The following is a 21060-nucleotide window of genomic DNA, read 5'->3' as shown; positions in this document are numbered from 1 at the left end:
GTTAAATGTGATATAATCGGCAGTCAAAACATCAACTAAAATAAAGATATCCAAATATAAAAGCAGAAATCGGATCAACATTCATCAATGCAGGCTCCTATCCCGCAGCGCTTTTGATTGAAATCCTTGATTTGCATGTATTAATTGCATCCAGTTATTCTAATGACAAGACTTCAATATAATCTGTTTTAAATATCAAACAATCTCTCTTATATTTTCCCATCAGAGTATTCCAGAACAAAGTCTCTAACCCCGAACGTCTGAAAGGGATGACGTGAATGTTTCGCTACCTGGTGGATCCCTCCCAAAATATAACTGCCCTTCAGTGTCTTTCAGTTAGGGGGGCGCTTCAGCTTCGGGTGTAGCAGGTGGACAGTGATCGCAAGACCTGGAGGTGGTGGATGGTTGTAGGTTTAGAGGTCACAGGAGCGCTGGTGTTCATTGCTAACTGCCGCTCCTAAATACCTTGGGTACTGACTGATGTTAACCTGGTAACCTGCTCTGGTTCCATGGGTAGCACCCTTTCCAAAGTACTGGGGATAGTGACTTAATAGTGGCTTTTGTTGAGATTGTCCTGTGATGTTCACCGGGTAACCTGCTCTACCAAGTACTGGGGGTAGTGACTTAATAGTGGCTTTTGTTGAGAATGTCCTATGATGTTCACCTGGTAACCTCCTCTACCAAGTACTGGGGGTAGTGACTTAATAGTGGCTTTTGTTGAGATTGTCCTGTGATGTTCACCTGGTAACCTGCTCTTCAGAAGAATGTCCTATGATGTTCACCTGGTAACCTGCTCTCCCAAGTACTGGGGGTAGTGACTTAATAGTGGCTTTTGTTGAGAATGTCCTATGATGTTCACCTGGTAACCTCCTCTACCAAGTACTGGGGGTAGTGACTTAATAGTGGCTTTTGTTGAGATTGTCCTGTGATGTTCACCTGGTAACCTGCTCTTCAGAAGAATGTCCTATGATGTTCACCTGGTAACCTGCTCTCCCAAGTACTGGGGGTAGTGACTTAATAGTGGCTTTTGTTGAGATTGTCCTGTGATGTTTACCTGGTAACCTGCTCTTCAGAAGAATGTCCTATGATGTTCACCTGGTAACCTGCTCTCCCAAATACTGGGGGTAGTGACTTAATAGTTGCTTTTGTTGAGAATGTCCTATGATCTTCACCTGGTAACCTGCTCTTCTGAAGAATGTCCTATGATCTTCACCTGGTAAACTGCTCTTCCGAAGAATGTCCTATGATGTTCACCTGGTAACCTGCTCTCCAAAGTACTGGGGATAGTGACTTAATAGTGGCTTTTGTTGAGAATGTCCTATGATGTTCACCTGGTAACCTCCTCTACCAGGTACTGGGGATAGTGACTTAATAGTGGCTTTTGTTGAGATTGTCCTGTGATGTTCACCTGGTAACCTGCTCTTCAGAAGAATGTCCTATGATGTTCACCTGGTAACTTGCTCTCCCAAGTACTGGGGATAGTGACTTAATAGTGGCTTTTGTTGAGATTGTCCTATGATGTCCACCTGGTAACCTGCTCTTCAGAAGAATGTCCTATGATGTTCACCTGGTGACCCACTCTCCCAAGTACTGGGGATAGTGACTTAATAGTGGCTTTTGTTGAGAATGTCCTATGATGTTCCCCAGGAAATCTCCCCTCACAATCACTGAGAGTACTGACGAAGTGGCAGCTATTGTTAAGAATATTCAATGCCATGGGTCTGCAGCCTGTGACTCTCCAGATGTTTTGAACTGCTGCTCCATAATCCCTCCCCTTTGACTATGCTGCCTACGGCTAATGTTCCCTAGCTAGCGGTCTCTCCCACACAATGAGGATACTGGTCCAATGGCAGCTCTTGTTAAGAACGCCCAATGATGTTCACCTGGTAACCAGATTTTATGAGGAATGGCCTATTCTGTTGCCTGGGTAACCTCTTCTCACAAGTCCTGTGGATACTGACCCTATAGCAGCTCTTTTGAACAATGTCCTGTGACCTTCATGTGGTTACCAATTCACCCAATCACTGGAGTACTGACAGACCTAATCACAGCTGTTATTAAGAATGTCCCATGATCACCTGGTTACCTGCTCTTGTGAAGAATGCCCCATGATGTTCACCGCGTAACCTGCTCTTGTGAAGAATGCCCCATGATGTTCACTGCGTAACCTGCTCTTGTGAAGAATGCCCCAGGATCACCTGGTTTCCTGCTCTTGTGAAGAATGTCCCAGGATCACCCGGTTACCTGCTCTTGTGAAGAATGCCCCATGATGTTCACCGCGTAACCTGCTCTTGTGAAGAATGCCCCATGATGTTCACAGCTAACCTGCTCTTGTGAAGAATGCCCCATGATGTTCACCTGGTTACCTGCTCTTGTGAAGAATGTCCCATGATCACCTGGTTACCTGCTCTTGTGAAGAATGCCCCATGATGTTCACTGCGTAACCTGCTCTTGTGAAGAATGCCCCATGATGTTCACCGCGCAACCTGCTCTTGTGACGAATGCCCCATGATGTTTACCGCGTAACCTGCTCTTGTGAAGAATGCCCCAGGATGTTCACCGCGTAACATGGGCTTGTGAAGAATGCCCCATGATGTTCACCTGGTTACCTGCTCTTGTGAAGAATGTCCCAGGATCACCTGGTTACCTGCTCTTGTAAAGAATGTCCCAGGATCACCTGGTTACCTGCTCTTGTAAAGAATGTCCCTTGATGTTCATTGCGTAACCTGCTCTTGTGAAGAATGCCCCATGATGTTCACTGCGTAACCTGCTCTTGTGAAGAACGTCCCATGATGTTCACTGGGTAACTTTCAAGTTATTTGGATGCTGCAGAGAGACCCATTAACACAAGATGCTCCGGGTCATGCTTGCCACCACCCTAAGAAATACTCTCTCCATTGGCTTCCGCCTTTCAAGTCACTGGCACGGGTTCTGTTACTGCAGCTGTTGGGTTTTGCAAGTAACCACAGCTTGATGTCATCTTTTCGAACCCGCAGTTAGTTGAAAGATGGTATCATACAAGGCCACCCTGCCAGGTGCTACCTTTGCCTCTTCTTGAGTTTTCTCATCCTGCGCCACCCTGTTTTCTGCAAGGGGATGGAGGAGAGTGCTTTCGACATCTGACCGTATGTGCCGCTCAGACATGCCCTTGCTGCAATGACAGACTCACCGGCCTGGATAAATATTCCAAGATCAGCACAATTCTGAGCAAATGAGTTTAGGGGGCACTGTATGTGTTACAAGTTTGGAAATGAACTGCTGGCACCTGCCGGCTCACTCTCCTCTGCTCCATTTCCAGAAGGCAATAGCAGACATCTCACACCCAGGAACAAGAAACATGTTGGGTTCTGGGAAGCACAGGCATGTGTGTGACGGGATTAATCTAGCTCAAACCCCTGACCTCCAAAGGTGCACTCATTATCCACCATCACCTTTTGCAACCACTGTGCACACAGCGTATCTAAAGCGAGGGTACCCTTAACCCCTAAATCTGCATTCACCATCACCTCTTGCAACCACTGCGCACACAGCGTATCTAAAGCGAGGGTACCCTTAACCCCTAAATCTGCATTCACCATCACCTCTTGCAACCACTGCGCACACAGCGTATCTAAAGCGAGGGTACCCTTAACCCCTAAATCTGCATTCACCATCACCTCTTGCAACCACTGCGCACACAGCGTATCTAAAGCGAGGGTACCCTTAACCCCTAAATCTGCATTCACCATCACCTCTTGCAACCACTGCGCACACAGCGTATCTAAAGCGAGGGTACCCTTAACCCCTAAATCTGCATCCACCATCACCTCTTGCAACCACTGCGCACACAGCATATCTACAGCAAGGGTACCCTTAACCCCTAAATCTGCATCCACCATCACCTCTTGCAACCACTGTGCACACAGCATATCTAAAGCAAGGGTACCCTTAACCCCTAAAGTTGCATTCCCCATCACCTCTTGCAACCACTGCGCACACAGCATATCTAAAGCAAGGGTTCCCTTAACCCCTAAAGTTGCATTCCCCATCACCTCTTGCAACCACTGCGCACACAGCATATCTAAAGCAAGGGTACCCTTAACCCCTAAAGTTGAATCCACCATCACCTCTTGCAACCACTGCGCACACAGCATATCTAAAGCAAGGGTGCCCTTAAACCCTAACGGTGCATCCCCCATCACCTCTTGTATGCACTGCGCACATAGCATATCTAAAGCAAGGGTACCCTGAACCCCTAACGTTGCATCCAACATCACCTCCTGCAAACACTGCGCACACAGCATATCTAAAGCAAGGGTGCCCTTAACCCCTAAAGTTGCATTCCCCATCACCTCTTGCAACCACTGTGCACACAGCGTATCTAAAGCAAGGGTACCCTTAACCCCTAAAGTTGAATCCACCATCACCTCCTGCAAACACTGCGCACACAGCATATCTAAAGCAAGGGTACCCTTAACCCCTAAAGTTGCATCCACCATCAATCACCTCCTGCAAACACTGCGCACACAGCATATCTAAAGCAAGGGTGCCCTTAAACCCTAACGTTGCATCCCCCATCACCTCTTGTATGCACTGTGCACATAGCATATCTAAAGCAAGGGTACCCTGAACCCCTAACGTTGCATCCACCATCACCTCCTGCAAACACTGCGCACACAGCATATCTAAAGCAAGGGTACCCTTAACCCCTAAAGTTGCATTCCCCATCCACCTTCACATCCTGCATCCACTGCACACGCAGCATATCTAAAGCAAGGGTACCGTTAACCCCTAAAGTTGCATTCACCATTCCCCGTCCACCATCACCTCTTGAAACCACTGCGCACACAGCATATCTAAATGGAGGGTACCCTTATCCCCTAAAGTTGCATCCACCATCACCTCTTGCAACCACTGTGCAAACTGCATATCTAAAGCAAGGGTACAATTGTTGTAGCAGCAAGGGCTCTATAGCAGCAGAGAGACACTCGGGCCCATCAAAAACCCACCACCACAGGAACGGAAGACTCAGCCGTGGGGCAAAGTTTACTGTCTTTATTATCTAACAAAACGACAGGGATCACACTAGAAAAACATGAATTCTCCAGGGTTCTCGTCTGAGCATGTGTCACCCGGTTTTATCCAGGTGTGGCATCACAAAACCAAGTTCTGTCCCCGAAACCGATCGGGCATTCACATTGTCAATGTAGGCGATCTATGTATGCGTCTTATAGAGTTTAATTCTACTATTGGGTGTCCATACCTGGTGGCTCCTCCTGGGACTACCTCTGCATGTTTCAATCTACAATGTTGCCGGATCGCAGGGAGCCCATTGGCTCCTGCAACATATTATATCTTCACGTGAAAGGTGACTCTGGATTGGGCAGAATGGATCCTCCCAGCCCTGAGACCCTGAACGGTTACCAGGCCGAGTGTACCGTCGCAAGGCAATAAGAATGAACATGGAGGGGCTGTGTGTTACCTAATTTTGCCATCATCACCTAAGCCTGGGAGTGTGCATTCGGTTGTCAGTTCGTGAGCAACACTTGTGTTTCCACCTCTGATTTGGCAGTGTTTGGAAGGCATATCATCAACAGTAAGACGGACACAAGTTACCACAGTTCAAGGGTGTTTATTGAACTTCAAAAAGGGTGTGGAAAACGCCTATCTAATCCTAAATTTACAGATGGGAGCATGCTACGACCATCAAATAATAATAATGCAGTCCTAGTGGAGGCTTGTCAAATAAAAAGGGCCTATACTAATAAACATTTTGCCAATCCTTACCTCTAAATACAAATAGTGTAGCAAACAATGTTATGAAAAAGAAAGAAGTATTCACAAAATGATATGTCAGGATGTTGGCCTCCCTTCCCCACGTTTTCAGCATGGGACACGGCGGTACACTCGAGTTTAGCAGAGTCTCTGGCTTCTCTAGCCAAGAGGATGCAGTTGAAACATTAGCATCTGGGCTTTCCGTACCCAAGTCTCCTTGCCTTTCAAAGTCTCTTGATTCAGAGGACCTGATGCAACAAACAAAGACGTTCTTTTCCTCTTTCAGACTTTCACAAATACTCAATTTCTCAGGCGATTCACTATTCGCCTCAGATCCCCTCAGCCTGGCTCAGATCCTCGCAACACAATGTTCGTAAATTATTTATGCATCCAATTTATCGTTGTGTATTCTTTTGCAGGTGACTCACGATTCACCCCGGATCCCCCTCAGCCGGGCTCAGATCTCAAATCCCCCTCAGTCGTTCTCAGATCTCGGATCCCCCTCAGTCGTTCTCAGATCTCGGATACCCCTCAGTCGTTTTCAGATCTTGGATTCCCCTCAGTCGGGCTCAGATCCCTTTTAACACAATGTTCAGTTAGTCTCCCTCTGCCGGGCTCGGACTACTTCCAATTTCCAATCTACCTTTTCATCAGCTATCGAAGACTTTCGAATGTGCACATGGGGTTTGCTTGAACCATTGCAGGACCACTTCGATTTCACAATTCTTTATCCCTCTTCTCATTTGCCACCTATCAGCTGGATACCTAACAGAGACTTTTGAATGAGCACCCACGTGATGCCGGACCACTTTGTCTACGGTATTGTATTTTTGGCTTCAAAGTTCGGTCACTCGTCTGCTGTTTAATTGTGTTTGATTCGCTTGCCACATGCTTCATACACTGTTCTTTTAATTGTTCACTATACAATGCTGCTGCTTGCAACCTTGCGTTCAACACAGACCGGTCTGGTATCAGTCTCCCCAACTCACCGGCTGAGCTCACTTCACTGGCGCTGCTTTGTTGTAGGAGGCAAGGACAGTTCAACGGCGGCAATCGATTCACCCCACCTTCACTATCGACGTGAGAGGGTGCTGGGTACCTCCGACACACAATGCAGGATTCTTCAGCCTTGATTCCTGGTCTTAAGTTTCCTATTCTCAAATGTTCATGAAAGTAACAGTCTTTCATTGAAAAGGTCAAGGGCACTTCCCTCCTTGTAATCCTCTTTGGTTTTTCTGTCTTTCGCCTTGTATTAAACTGCCATCTTGGAACTGCTGCTTCCTTGTGTGCTTTGCCTTGCTCGGAGTATGCTTTCGTGCTCCGCCTTTTATCCGTGTGGGGAAGTGTGATGGAAGTCAGGTTTGTATAATGGTCAGTAATTGCCTGGCCCTGCCTGACCATTGTATAGGGACATGTCAGGCATACGGATCCGGTGTTAGTCCATTTTCTCTTGTAGTGAGCTGTCCCTGAGGAAATGTTCATGTTGGGCATGGGCGGGGGGGTTGAGGTCCTAAGTATCCTACTTGGAAGGGTGGGGTAAAGGTGATACAGGGAAAGGGATACTGTGTCTCGCCCCCGAAAGACACCTCACCCACGTGATCCTCCCACAATGGCCCGCCCACCAGCATCTTGATCCAAAAGCGATGGCTGCGTCCTGGCTACTGCAATGACAGATCTCCAGAGACTAGCAGGTGAGACACCTTGAGGTGTCTCACAGTAGGAACAGCTTCTCTCCGTCCACCTTGATTGAATGGGCATGGTCCTGCTCTGTTGGGACACGTGCTGAGACCACTAAATGGAGCTCTCTTGGCTGTAATTATGAGGAGTGTAGCCTGAATTTCATGCAGGTGGCTTATCGTCTTGGTAACCAGGAACTTTCCAGTTTCTACTTGTCCTTGGCTGGGTGCATCGTTTCTGCTTGCCTCTGGCTGCAGCGATCATGCAAGCCCTTCCATGTACTTGAAGCTTGTCTCCCCTTCCTCATTCATTTCAGTGGGCCTGTAGCGTCCATATTTGCCCTTATGGCTTTCTATGTTAGTGGCAGTCCAGAACCTCTCTGTGTGGTCAGCATACTCTTGGGTCTTTTGAGGATTGCAAAGAGGGCATGCGCCACGTGAAGCATGGTGCTGCACCCCATCGTAATACTCGCTGACTTTTCTACTGCGAATGCAGCAGCAGCCAGAGCTTGTTCAGATGGATAATGTCCTCTCATTACCGGCTCTAAACGTCCACTATAATAGGCCAGTGCCTTGTGCCCTAGGTTAGTCTTCTGTGTAAATACCGTGGTTATGACTACTCCATTGGAGTGTGAGAACACACATAATTCATAATGGTAGACTGGGATCCCCTAACACTGTGCATATTGCTTTCTTCAGCTCCTCAAATGCTTATGTCATTTCATGTGTCCATAGCATCTTGCCGTCCCCTCTCTCTGCCTCCCTGAGTCCGCTTAACAAGGGTCTTGTATATGTGCTATAGTCAACCAGTCTCTGCAATAATTCTAGAGGCCCAAGAACTGCTACATTTCTCTCACTGTCTTTGCCATCAGCATTCTGCCGATTGCCTCTGCCCTTGCTGGAGTCACTTTTCGCCCTTCCTGCGATATCAGTTCCGCGATATATAGCACTTCCTTCTGGCAATATTGTAAGTTTTGACTTGTCCACCTTGTAACCCTTCTGTGCCAATACTGTCAACAGGTATACTGAGTCATTTCGACACTGTTCCTCTGACTTGCTACAAATCAAAATATCGTCCACATACTGTATGACGGTGCTCCTGATCTGTAAGTTGCCAAGATCCATCTGGATGATCCTATTAAAGATAGAAGGTGATTAACAGTCCGCCTGTGGTAATCTTGAGTGTTGCTACTTCCGGTTTCTATATAGAAAGAGGTCAGATCCTGTGACTCTTCATGGAGCGGTATAGAGAAGAAGGCTTTCTTCAAGCCTATTACTGTGAAGTGACTAGCTTCCGTCACGATGCTACACAGAATTGTTGCTGGATTAGGAACTAACACAAATTCTGCTTCAACAATTTGGTTCAAGGGATGCAAATCCTGAATAAAACACCACGACCCTACAGTCGCCTTTTTTACAAGGTACACCGCAGTGTTACACTGTTATTCGGAGGGTACCAGAATGCCTTGCTTCACTAGTGCGGCGATCGTCTGATTCCTTTGATAGGGGGTACTGTCTCGCCTTTGGTAAAATAGCCCCTGGTTTAAGTTTTATCTTGACAGCCCTTATCCCATTTAGCAGACCCACGTCATAGGGACTACTGGTCCATAAGACGCTGGGGACTCGCCCCAAGTCTCCCTTGAGAAATGGTGGTTGTGCTTTTTGCAACACAGTCATTCTCTATTGCACTTCTGTGTAATGTATTCTCAACCAGTATGTAATGCTAATGTCAAACACCACCTCGTGCTCTGTTCGATCATCTTGAAATAGTTCCTCATCTGTCACGTCAGTGTCAGAACAATGCTCAAATAACGTCACTCAACCAGGAGCACTCACCAGGATGCCCCTGAGGCAGGAGGTAGATCCAAACTCTACTTGCCTTTGACCAAGGACACTGGCCTTTTGAAGATAAATAAGACCTTCCCAGTGATATACCCCACTGGCTATTAGAATGTAAGGAGCCAGTGGAGGCGATCAATTGGAAGGGCAGAGAATCAGGTTACCCGGAACACACCAGGCTGAAAACAGAATGGCAGAGATCAGTAAAGGTCCTAGTTTGCAGCCAAATAAGAGAGTGTGAGAAGCAGCAGGGGCCATTTCAGACAGTGTTTGCTCTTCTGATGGAGGGATTCCAGGACCTAGTCAAGAGGGAACGGGGCATGTGAAAGAATGGCTCGCACACATTGCCAGTGTAGGAAACAGAGTAATGTAGGAGAGAGTGGCGGTCCCAAGGTCTGCTGGGGAGTGTTGTGAGTGCCAGAGATCATCGAAAGGGGGTTGCGGGTCTTCCGTTGGAGGGAGTCTAGGATCTACTCAGAGGGCAGGGGGCAGATGAACAAAGAAAAGATGCAAAACACTGCAAGGACCGTACATGGTGTCTTTTGGCCCCCCTCAAGAGTGGGGCCTAAAGCAATGTATCCATCCTACTCCTGAGTACATCTTTTTAATTTTTTACGCTCCACAACATTTCTCATGATAAGGGCAGCCGGCCATCCCAGCAGCCAGCAACGGGTATAATGAGACCTCTGACCTTGAGCGTTGTAATTCCCATTCTTCTAATGGCGCAGCGTGTATGCAGCATGTTAACCGCATCACAATCATTCCATCCAGACTCAATTAAGGTTAGCAGCAACTTGCGGGTGCAGCGGGGTGGACTTGTCTGAGCTTGGAGTGTCGGAGGTGAGACAAAACTTAACGATTGGTAGTGAGCATTTCATTTTTGCGATGAGTGGTTGCATCTAAATGTTGATTAATAGACCAATGAATTCACATCGACTTGTATCTTGACTTGATAGTATTTTTTCTGTTTTATTTTCTCCTTTCGGTCTTGCTTCCAGCTTGACATCTGGTCCAAATCGAATTATCAAGTGTTCCAGAAGGTGAGTCTTCTCGTGGCTCCCTGTCCTTGTAGGAGGGAAAAAGTGGGGGTGGAAGGCTTGGGAGGGGAGGGGTTTGTGAGCATGCCTATCTTTGTGGACGATGCACTGCCTTTGGTGGGTTCTCTGGGGTTTGACAGCTGGGAACACCGAAGAACCAGGGCCCCAGGCTCTCAGACTGGTACTAACTTGGTGGCGCAAACAGATGGTTCTCCAAGGCCCACCAGCCATGAGTTGCTGAGGAATTGGTTAAAAGTATAGAAAAGTACAATTGGGCTACCCGTTTGTGAGATCTCTCTACAAACATTATTTTAATTGCCAATATTTCCTTTGTGTGTTCTATTCGGTGTGTAAAGTCTAAAATATGAGTAGTCTTTAGCTTCTAACAGCTTTTTGAAGGGTGCAGAGGTGCAAGTCTGACACAATGGTGGTATGTTTGTTCGAAAAGACTTTTATGTATGTGGTATACCAGAGGACCGGGGATATTGCTACACATTCACTGTTCAGCAGAGTATCCAGGGCCCAATGAATCCTCCCCCGGTAAATGACAGAGGACTTAGCGATGGGCAAGTTAGAACTGCCTTTATTTTCCATAACAGACAGGGATCATACAGGGAAACAATTCTCCAGCAATAACAGCTCCTGAGCCCATGTCAGGAGTTTTTGTTAGCAACTGTCATCACAACTTCCCTAAAAACTTACGAGCCCACACTACTGGGTGGCTGGGGTGGTAGTGCCTATATATTGCACCTATAGAGGTTAGCTAACTGGTCCTTGCATGTCAGGTGGTCTCGCCTGAGACTTCCCCAAAAACGATCTATTACATTGTTGCAGGGTCTTTGTTAGTCAACACATGTATCAGTTCTTTTCTTCGCTGGGAACTGCTACTCTTCCCACCGTGAGTAAATGGACATTGTTCTGCTCGGCCGCACCACGTTGGTGAGGACCCCAAAACTGAGCTTTTTGGTCTCCAATTAGTGAGGATTTATTCTGCTATTTTGCAGGTGGCTCTCTGTCCCGGGAGCCAGGAATGTTCTGCTCGCCTCTGACCTTGGCTACAAGCCCCAGTTCTGAGAAGCGTGCTGTAAAATCTGTTTTCCTTTGTCCCTGAGGCCTGTGGCTTCATGTAAGTCTACTATAGTTATGCTATTATTTCTGTATGTCTATATTGTACTATTTTCCTTATGGGTCACTGGTACTTGGCTCTTCCACGCTACTTATACAATCCTGTAGCTCCATATGGTCAGTTGCAATAAGCGGCTGCAAGCTTGCACTGCATCTCTTGCTTTCTTGCGTCTCTGCGTTTGGCTAATTAAAGAAAATAAGAGACTTTCGACAGTATGTGCATGTATCTGTCCTCTATCTATAGGACTGTGTTTGCATGTTATTCGTGTGTGCACATGTATGTCTGTATAATTTCGTGCAGGGATGCAAGTTTGCTTTGTGGCTGAAATTACTATGTCATGGTATCTCTAATGATGTCAGCACAGCTGGATAAGTTAGCATTAGCCAACCAGGTCCAGTTTTGAGGCACATGTATCCGCAAAGACATCAGCTGGATAAGGTGTGAATGGTTGTCTCAGAAAATATCTGCTCACATATGTGGAAAGAGCTAGCCAAACAGTGACTGGCATCTCTTTGTTTCTTAGTCTTTGGGCTGTCATGCGTACAGAGGTCACGAGGGGTATTCTAGGGACCCTCTCTTCAGTCCACCCTCTGGTCGACATGTCGACCACATCTCCAAATCTATTAACCATAGCTCTTGGTAGCCATATCTTTGTTACTTCTCCAGGATGTCCATAGTAATTTCCATGGTCATCCAAACTCCATGTCGTGTAACAGCAGTCTCCTTTTGGGTTGCACCACACCCACTTCACCCAGTATTTCTTGTAGTCAACGGGATCATCGAATATTATCTCGGTTGGGAACAATGGGCACACCTTTATCTGTTTCCTTACTTTATTTATTTCTTCCACTATCTTGTCTTCCTCATCATTCTGATCTACTAACACTTTTATCCCTATTGTCTTCTGTGTCGTTTATTGCCTGATGCATGTCTTAATGACACATAGTGCTACTAGCACCAATATTAGTGCTGCTAGTAATACCTTTAGTCTGTCTTCCATCCATGTTGACATCCATGAAAATATATACGACAGCCAGCTTTGATCTTTTCCTGTACCTTCAATTCCTCCTTCTTGGCGTGCATTTTCGATAATCTGGTAACTGCGTCTGTTAGTGTGCCATTTGCTTCATCGTTTGTTAGCACAAATGTACAGCAAGATGACACAATCTTGGTGCAAACTCCTCCTTCCATTGCTGTCAGAAGGTCCAGAACATAGCTGTTCTGGTGGGCCATCAACCTTACGGCTTGGAGCTCTTCCTTTATGGCAAGTAGTTCTGCCTCTTCACTCTACTCACTCCTACTGACTGACCTCTTTTTTCTTCTCGCATTGTCCATTTTAGGGAAGTCTTCTGTTTGGATGTCTTTTTATGGCACCACTATTGCTGGGGTATTGATGTGTACTAGTGAGCATGCTCCTCCCCAGTTGAGTGGCAGCTTTTCATATGCCTTAGATCCACACGCCCAATAATATTGCCGTCCCAACCTTCATGCCTGGACGCTTCACTGTCTGCTTGCAATCTTTGTTTTCTCCAACCTTTACTGCTCCATTATTCTGGAAACATAATGCTGCTTTCTTCAGTGGTATTGTAGGTATCGGTCCAGCTTCATTCTCCACCCAGGTCAGTAACTTTGCACTTGCATCCCATTCCTTTAGGTACTTGCCATTCTCTGCCTGTACTATGTTTACTAGAACTGTTAGGAGTGTGTGTCCTTTTCTCCCTACTACACCTTCTTTCCACCCTTCAGCTGTGTATACCTGGCTATACACGAACATCTGTGGTCTCTCCCAAGATCCTGGTTCTCCTCCTATTTCCTTGGGTCCCTTCTTAGGACATGGTAATTCCTTCAGTGTTACTGTTTTTGTCTCTCCTTTTTATGAGCCATCGGTTATGTATTGTATAGACTGGTGTTTTTTCCATCTCAATGTTCCCGTCCTCTCTTGGAATCTTCCTCAGGTAGTAAACATGAACAGGTACATAAGGCATGTGCTCTCGCTGATGGTATTTCAGTTGCCACAAACGTTCTGGAGGCACTTATGGCATAGGGGATAGGAGAGCAGCCACAGCAGCCCCCCGGTGGTTTGTTTGCCATTTTAAAAATGTGCTTGCACCACATGTTATTAGATACTCGAGCAGTATCCGTGAGATAGAGATCCACCCCACCCATGTATACATCAGCACTGCTTCTACCTCTCCTTACTGTACTTACAGGGCTTACCTCTCCACCTGACATGGTGGTTCCTCCTGCCGATGTTGGGGTTGTATTAATAGGCGTTACAGTTTATAGTACTTGTAACATACGATATTCGTCAAAAGATGAGTGCAAAATTACCACACGAAAATAATAAACAGGACACAATACGCATTTGTTCAATAATATCACCCGTTGCTTACTCCTTTTTGGATTCTGGTGTAGATTTGAAGATGCAAGTTGACTGCTTGCAAAGCACTAAAAAGGGCATAACTTTGATTATTATTTTTTATTAATTCGAGCCCGCAAACTTGATGTTAGGTCATTGCAAAGAAAAATATTTTTCCCCAAACTGTGCATATTCTAGGATCATAAAGTACTGCACGCACAGAAGGCTTACCTCTATTCAAATGTGGGTACAGTACTGCTAAATAGGCCAGGACAAGAAGAAAAAACACATTAGGATGGCATCTTGTATTATTGTTGGATCTCCTAACGAATTGGCCTTAGAAGGTCTCGGGAGGAGTTTCAAGGGCAGGGGGGGGCGGGCATTGGACAATGCAATAATACCAGTTGTAACTTTCACGATGAATGCTGTCAGTGTGCGGAAAGAACATTAATAAACAGACAGGGTGCCCTCACTCTGGATGTGTAGGGAGTCCTTTCCCTCTCTCTCTTGCTCTGGGGTGCGTAATCATAGGTTGGGCCCTGCTGGGCTGAGATGCTCAAAGGTGATTGTTTTGCTCTTCTGTTTGTGGATCGTTGGCCCTTTGCTTGTTGGCGCTAGAAGAGGCCGCCCGCTTGACAGGGCTTGATGTCTCCCAGATAATTCCAGCCTTTTATTCTCGCAATTTCACAGCGTGATCTGTGACCTGCTCCACTGTGTATGGTCCTGTATGTGGTTTGTACCAACGCTGCGTAAAATCTCAAGAGCACCTGATCTCTGGGATAAAACTGTAGAGGTTTCAGAAGTTCTTTGTTTGCTTCTGGGTTGTTTTCTTCTCTTGCTGCAGGCCTCTCCCATTGTCCCTGCAGTTGGGGGGGGGGGGCAATAAAAGAGGCACTAGCCATCAAGATAGTGGTGTATTCTTACATTTCTTCACCCAATACACCAGACATGTTTTCTGCATCTATTAAAGCCCTAGTGGGAGGAGCCAGGGGAAATCTCATGCACTGTCCTGTCGCCACATCATGTGGGGTTAAATGGTGGTCGGACCCTGGTTTGTTGCGCAGTGCAAATATTGCTAATGGAAGTCAGTGCAGCCAGCTATTGTTAAGGGTCTTTTTAGTTTTGGCAATTCCTTCTTTGAGCAGCCGGTTGTGGCGCTCACACATACCGTTTGGTTGTGGGTGATAAGAAAAAGAGAACTTGTGTTGTAGTCCCAACAAGGTTGTCATATGGTGAAACATCTCATTGGTGATGGAAGGACCATTGTCAGACCGCAGAACCTCACCACACATGCCCCATTGTGGGAAAATCTCACAAACCAGACATTCTTCCGGTCTAAGGGCATCGGGATGGGAACAGGGACAAAATTCGATCCATTGGGGAAACGGGGATACAACCTCTATCATGTAGCAGTAAACCTAGCATACTTGGAGCATGTCAAAATAGTGAACATGAAGGTGTTGGAATGAACCCATTGGGCAAGGTATGGCTTCTCTCACTACCCTTAGTGCATGACCTGCTGTAAATTGTTCACACACCAGAGAATTCGTCATGAATTCTGCAACGTGTTCCGCCAAATTAGGACAGAACCAATCTTCTCCAATATGCGCAGCAAGCACCTCCTTCCCCATCTTCCCCATATGGGTAGGATGGTGTAACTGTGTCAGTGCAGTGTGAAATAATGAGAATGGCATTACCACTTTTCCTGTGTTGTTTTGCTGCCATAAGGCGTCTGTCAGAGAACTCTTTTTAACAATAATTACTTTTCTTCCCTGGTTGCAGCTCCCTGCAATTCTATAATCTATGTCATTGGTAATGTGTTATTTCCTTCTTTTAATATCATTGTTCGTACATAGTTGCACGCCCGAGACCAAGCATCCATTTCTAAAATGTCCCCAAAATAAGTGGCACGTTTTGCTTCTGTGTCTGCTGCCTCATTTTTCCTAAAGATGGGGTCCTCCCGCCTCGTGTGGGCCTGGCATTTTGCCACTGCCATGCGCAGTGGGAATTGGAGTACCTCTATCAGTCTGCTCAATGGAAATGCATGCTGCAGTGGTGACCCATCAGCACGCCTGACGCCCCTCCTCGGCCAACGTGACAGCCCAGTATGCACTGTGGATGTCATGTAGGCTAAATCTGAATACACTGTCACTTCCTTGTTTTTGCTGTGTTCCAGTGCCAATATTAAAGCTACCACAGCCTATGCTGAAAAATGTGACAGTAAATGTGCGCTTGTCACCACCTCGCTCATTCCATCTTCTTTTAATCGCACTACTGCTGTCCCAGTATGTCTTTCCGCTGTTGCCTGGTCAATTGTTGATGACCCGTCAATATAGAATACGTCTCCCCCTCAAGTGCGTTCTCCTGTACTTTCGGGATGTTGCTGTGGTTTTCTGTGTTGGCGCCACAGTTGTGCACATATTCTTCGTCCTCTATGGGCTCGGTGACAAAAGTCGCCGGGTTAACAAGTCGGCACCTCACTATCTTGAGGGCTGGGTTTGACAGTAACACCTCATACCCTGAAGCTCTCTGTGTTGTCATTGTACTTTTGGATCTTTCCAGTATTGTGAAGAGAGCATGCTCCACATAATGAGTGGTACTGCATCCCATGGTAATACTTGCTGATCTGTCTACGGCAAATGCAGAAGCAGCCAGTGCCTGTCTTCTCATCACTAGGTCTAACTTCCCACTGTAATATGCTAGAGGTTTGTTCCCCATGCATGTCTTCTGTGTTAATACTGCAGTCATAACCACTCAATTGGAGTGCGAGAATAGGCAGAATTCATCTTGATAGTCTAGGATCCCTAATACGGGAGCTGTGCATATTGCTTCCTTCAGCTCTTCAAAGGCCTCAGTCATTTCTTTTATCCATTGTAATGTACCCTCCCCTCTTTGTGCTTCTTTCATTGTGCTTAACAAAAGTATAGTGTAAGTGCTGTAGTCGAATATCCATGCTCTGCAGTAATTACATAGTCCTATGAACTGCTGCATTTGTCTTATGGTTGTGGGCTTCGCAGTCTTGCGTGTATTGCCTCTGCTCTTTCTGGTGTCACTTTTCGCCCATCTTGTTATATCAGTCGTCCAATGTACAACACTTCTTTCTGTGAATATTGTAATTTGGCCTTGTCTACCTTGTACTCTTTTTCTGCTAGTTCAGTCAACATGTGCACAGAGTCATCTGTACATTGTGTCTCTGTCTTGCTGAAAATCAAGATGTTTATGTACTGTATAACAACACTCTCTAACTGTACATTTCCTAAGTCCATTGGAAGGATCCTGTTGAATATTAAAGGTGATTTGCAGTACCCTTGTGGAAGGCTAGTATGTTTCTACTTCTTATTTCTATATAGAAATGAAGTCAAGTCTTGTGAGTCTGGGTGTAGTGATATAGAGAAGAAAGCCTTCTTCAAAATTATAACTGTGAAGTGGGTAGCTTCTGTAGGAATACTACATAAAAATGTCACTGGATTTGGAACTAAAGGAATTTCTTCTTCGACAATATGGTTCATAGAGCACAAGTCCTGTTTAAAACGGCATGACCCCCCGCACCCCCTCCGTTGCCTTTTTGACAATCTAGACCACTGTGTTGCACAGTCATTCTGATGGTATCAAGATACCTTGCTTTACCAGTGCAGCCATTGTCTCATAAATACCTTTGTCTGCCTCCCTCGACAGGGGATATTGCCTAGCTCATGGCAACATTGCTCCTTGCTTCTGTTTTATTTTCAGTGCTCCTATTACTTTCAGAAGCCCCACGTCATAGAGACTTGTTGTCCCTAAGACTATGGGGTTTGTGAGAAACCTGAAGGTGTCTCATTTACTAGTCCCTGGAGATCTGTCATCCAGGTGGCCAGGACACAGCCATCGCTATTGGATCCAGTTCCTGGGGTCGGACCAGTGCCGGAGGATCATCTGGATTGGGGGGGTCCTCGGAGAGTGGAAGTGGGACACTGACAGGAGAGACGTGGTATCCCCTTTCTTGGAACATCTTTTCCCCACCCTACCATGTAGGATGTGCGAAAACTCTACCCTCCACCCCCCATTTTCCGACATGAACACTTTCTTACACCACGAAAGACAACGGATTAACACCAGAGCCGTTTACCTCACATGTCGCAACACAAGGGTCAGGCAGAGTCAGGCAATTAATAACCACACACACCTGACGGCCCTTTCCCTTGCCCACAGGGATAAAAGGTGGAGCACCAGACCACACATCGAGCAAGGCAGACCGCACAACGAGAGAGCTATTCCAGGACGGCAGTTCAAGAGAAGGAAAAAGGCAGCGAGAACCGAAGGAGCGAAAAGGAGAGAAGCTGCCTTGCCCTTTTCAACCCAGACTCACAAAGCTTCTGTAGAAGGAATTATAAGACAACAAACAATAGTCGACGTGTGTTGTAGCAGATGTCAATGGTGCACAAAGCCCTCCTACGCTGATAACATATGCAGGGAGAGAGGCTTGCTACGGTGGTACCACCCTTGACTCCAGAGACAAGAAAAGCCAAGCCGTTCATCACAGCCGGTAAGTCGAAGGGAGAAACGATAAGAAACCGAAGCGTGTGGAGCGAAAGTTGCAAATTAAGAGAAAATCAAAGAACCATAACCACTCCAGGGGAAAAGCAGCTACAGAGGGGTCCGGCACCACATGGGTGCCCACTCGCAAGACTCTTGCTGATCCCACTTATTCTTGAAACTACCGATACCAGAAGGCCTTAGGAGAGCCGCAATTAAAAGATCAAAGTGGTCGTACAAGGATCGAGCAAAACCCTCTGTACAGTCAAAAGTATTTGACCTACAAGTAAATGGAAAGCTAAGAGAAAAACCCTGTATTGTGATAAAGAAGAAGGAGCTGTGTGACTGGAAAACGTGAACCCGGGTGAGGAATGCCTGCAGAACGAGGTGAAGCATGATACCCCAATTAACATTGTGTTGACAAGAGTGAACCTGATGGAGGGATATCTCCACAGTGGATTGTTTACATAGACATTGAGATTTGTGAATGCAACAGGTGAAATCTTTTGAATACAATACGTAGTGAACCCGACGGAGGAAGGCTAACGTTCGAGAAGGGTCTGAGCCCGGAAGAGGGGGACCCCGGGGTGAAAAGCCATCACCCAACGACTGGTGACTGTAACCAGTGAAATCTTTTGAATACAAGCCATAGCGTACCCAACAGAGGGAGGCTAACATTCGGGAAGGGCCGGAGCCCAGAAGGGTGGGGGGGGCCACAAGGGTGAAAGCCATCACCCAACGTACATACAGAAGAGGAACTTTTGTTTTTGTTATTTGGAACACATCAGGTCCTCAGAGGCAAGAGACATTTTTGCAGAAAAGAGATACAACTGCCGAAGATGCCGATACCTGAGAACAGAACTGTAGCCTTGTGCTGGGAAAACCCAGGAGTGTGCTGCACTTAGGGGTCCCGCCTTGTCCCATGCTCAAAACGTGGGGAAGGGAGACCCCCGGCTATAACATCCTGACTTATCATTTGTGAACACTTCTTTCTTTCTTGTGAACCCTATCCCACACTCTTTTTTTGTATTTACGTGTAAGGATTGGCAATAGTTTTTTTTTTTTTAGTATAGGTCCTTTTTATTTAACAAGACATCACTATACCTCCCCTCCCAGATGCAGGATCTAGTTGCCCCTGTGTCTACAAGAAAGGAGAAAGTCTTGTCACCTATCGTCACCCCTATGCGTGGTTCTTCCTCCAGGTTGGGTGTAATCTATAGGATGGAACACATCAGGTTTGTCTGCGGGCTGTCCTATTGAGGGTATAATGACATTCCGTTCCCTGCAAATGGGTTGCCCCCCACCACGCTAGCCCCCCCTTTTGTCTAGGTGTTGGCCAACAGCGATGCACACCAGTACCCGCTACACTTAGAGCTGCACATCAAGCTCCGTGAGCAGGACCTCCCCGGCAGTCTGAGAGGACACCCCCCTCTTTCCCTGGGAGGAGAACAGTTTCTCTTTGGAGATAGCGGGTACAGCGCAGCAGAGGCAGCTCCCACCAAGCATGGCAAAGCACAGGTGGCAACGGAGGTGCAGCCAGGCTTCCCCCACTAGACCCGGCACAGTGCCGGCATCTCCCCTCCTTCTGGGGGTTCAAGAACAGCTCACGCAGTCCACAGAGCTTGGTCGACCCTGGCTCAGGATCCAGAAGGCTCAAAAATCCTCCGGCGGCACAGCCCGGGGGGAGACGTACCTGCAATGAGGCGGGCAGAGCCTCTGAAGATTAAAAACTGCTTGCTCTACCTGCTAGCCTACTGCAAGAAAGGGCAGAGCTCCGTCGCCCCCGCCACCCGGCAATCGCAGAGGATAGCCGACTTCAGGGCCCAGCCAGCACCCATTCCCTGCAAAGTAGCTGTGTCTGGTGAGACTCACGCAGCGGGAGCGGGCTGCAAGGTGGGGGGGAGGAGGCACTCACATCCACTCATTGGGGTCAGTGATAAAAGATAGTCCTCCACAGAATATGTACTGGTCTCCTGACTTCATTGCTGGACAACTACACTCCCCCTGCTGCACATAAAGTGAATGGTGGCTGAACTCTTCCATTGCCTCCTCCACCAATCCTCCTGAACATTGTTACTGTTCATATGTACTCTGTCTTGCCTCTAATAATCTTCATCTCCTCTCACTGCATTGTGCTTCCTTTAAAAATCGAATTTTGGCTGTGTGTACTTTCACAACTGTGCACCTCTCTTGCATTGCCTTTGTGCTTCCTTTAAAAATCGAATTTCAGCTGTGTGTACTTTTACAACTGTGCACCTCTCTTGCGTCCCGGGCCGTGCTTAGAAACCTCTTTGGTGTTAAGCGCGTTACAAATAACCAGTTATACAAATTATACAAATGCTCAGAAGGCGTAGTAGGTTCGTCCTTCCTTCTTTTTCCCTCCACTGATCTTATTAAATATTGTGTTTTGTAAAGTATTTCACTCTCTTGTTCCCTCCCCTCGCCATGTGCGTGCTCTGAAATGGTATTTTACTTGCTGTGTAAGCGCCTAACAAGCAAACAATATGGGAGTCACTGCCATGGAGTCTGTGCGTGTCATTGTCCCTTTGTTTTGCTGTGCCATGTATGATGGTTGCGTGATATTCTGTATTTGTGGAATCTGCAAATACTTTTACGCTGGCACCTGCATTTGTGTTGTCTATGTCATGGGCTGGTGTGTCTGCGGGTATGTGTTTGGTGTCTGTCCTTGTCGTTGCGTCCGGCTTGGGCATAGTATTCAGTCTGCTCGTAAACTCTGATACAATAGCACTGTCTGCT

At 46.7% G+C, this 21060-nt stretch overlaps 1 protein-coding gene across 2 annotated transcripts in view; it reads left to right on the top strand.

The window, feature by feature from the left end:
* Positions 1-21060, top strand: part of MED27 (mediator complex subunit 27) — a 1466317-nt gene that overhangs the window by 1348874 nt on the left and 96383 nt on the right. Inside the window, exon 6 of one of the 2 annotated variants that reach the window (XM_069609298.1) lies at positions 10268-10309. The exons of the other annotated variant lie outside the window; for it this stretch is intronic. Within the exon in view, the coding sequence (XP_069465399.1) occupies positions 10268-10309 (42 nt within the window). The remainder of the gene's footprint in view (positions 1-10267; positions 10310-21060) is intronic. 2 annotated transcript variants of the gene reach the window in all.

The sequence above is a fragment of the Ambystoma mexicanum genome, chromosome 8 (assembly GCF_040938575.1).
Source record: "Ambystoma mexicanum isolate Mex_15411 chromosome 8, UKY_AmexF1_1, whole genome shotgun sequence".
Lineage (NCBI taxonomy): Eukaryota > Metazoa > Chordata > Amphibia > Caudata > Ambystomatidae > Ambystoma > Ambystoma mexicanum.
This window is presented reverse-complemented; position numbering and strand designations above follow the sequence as displayed.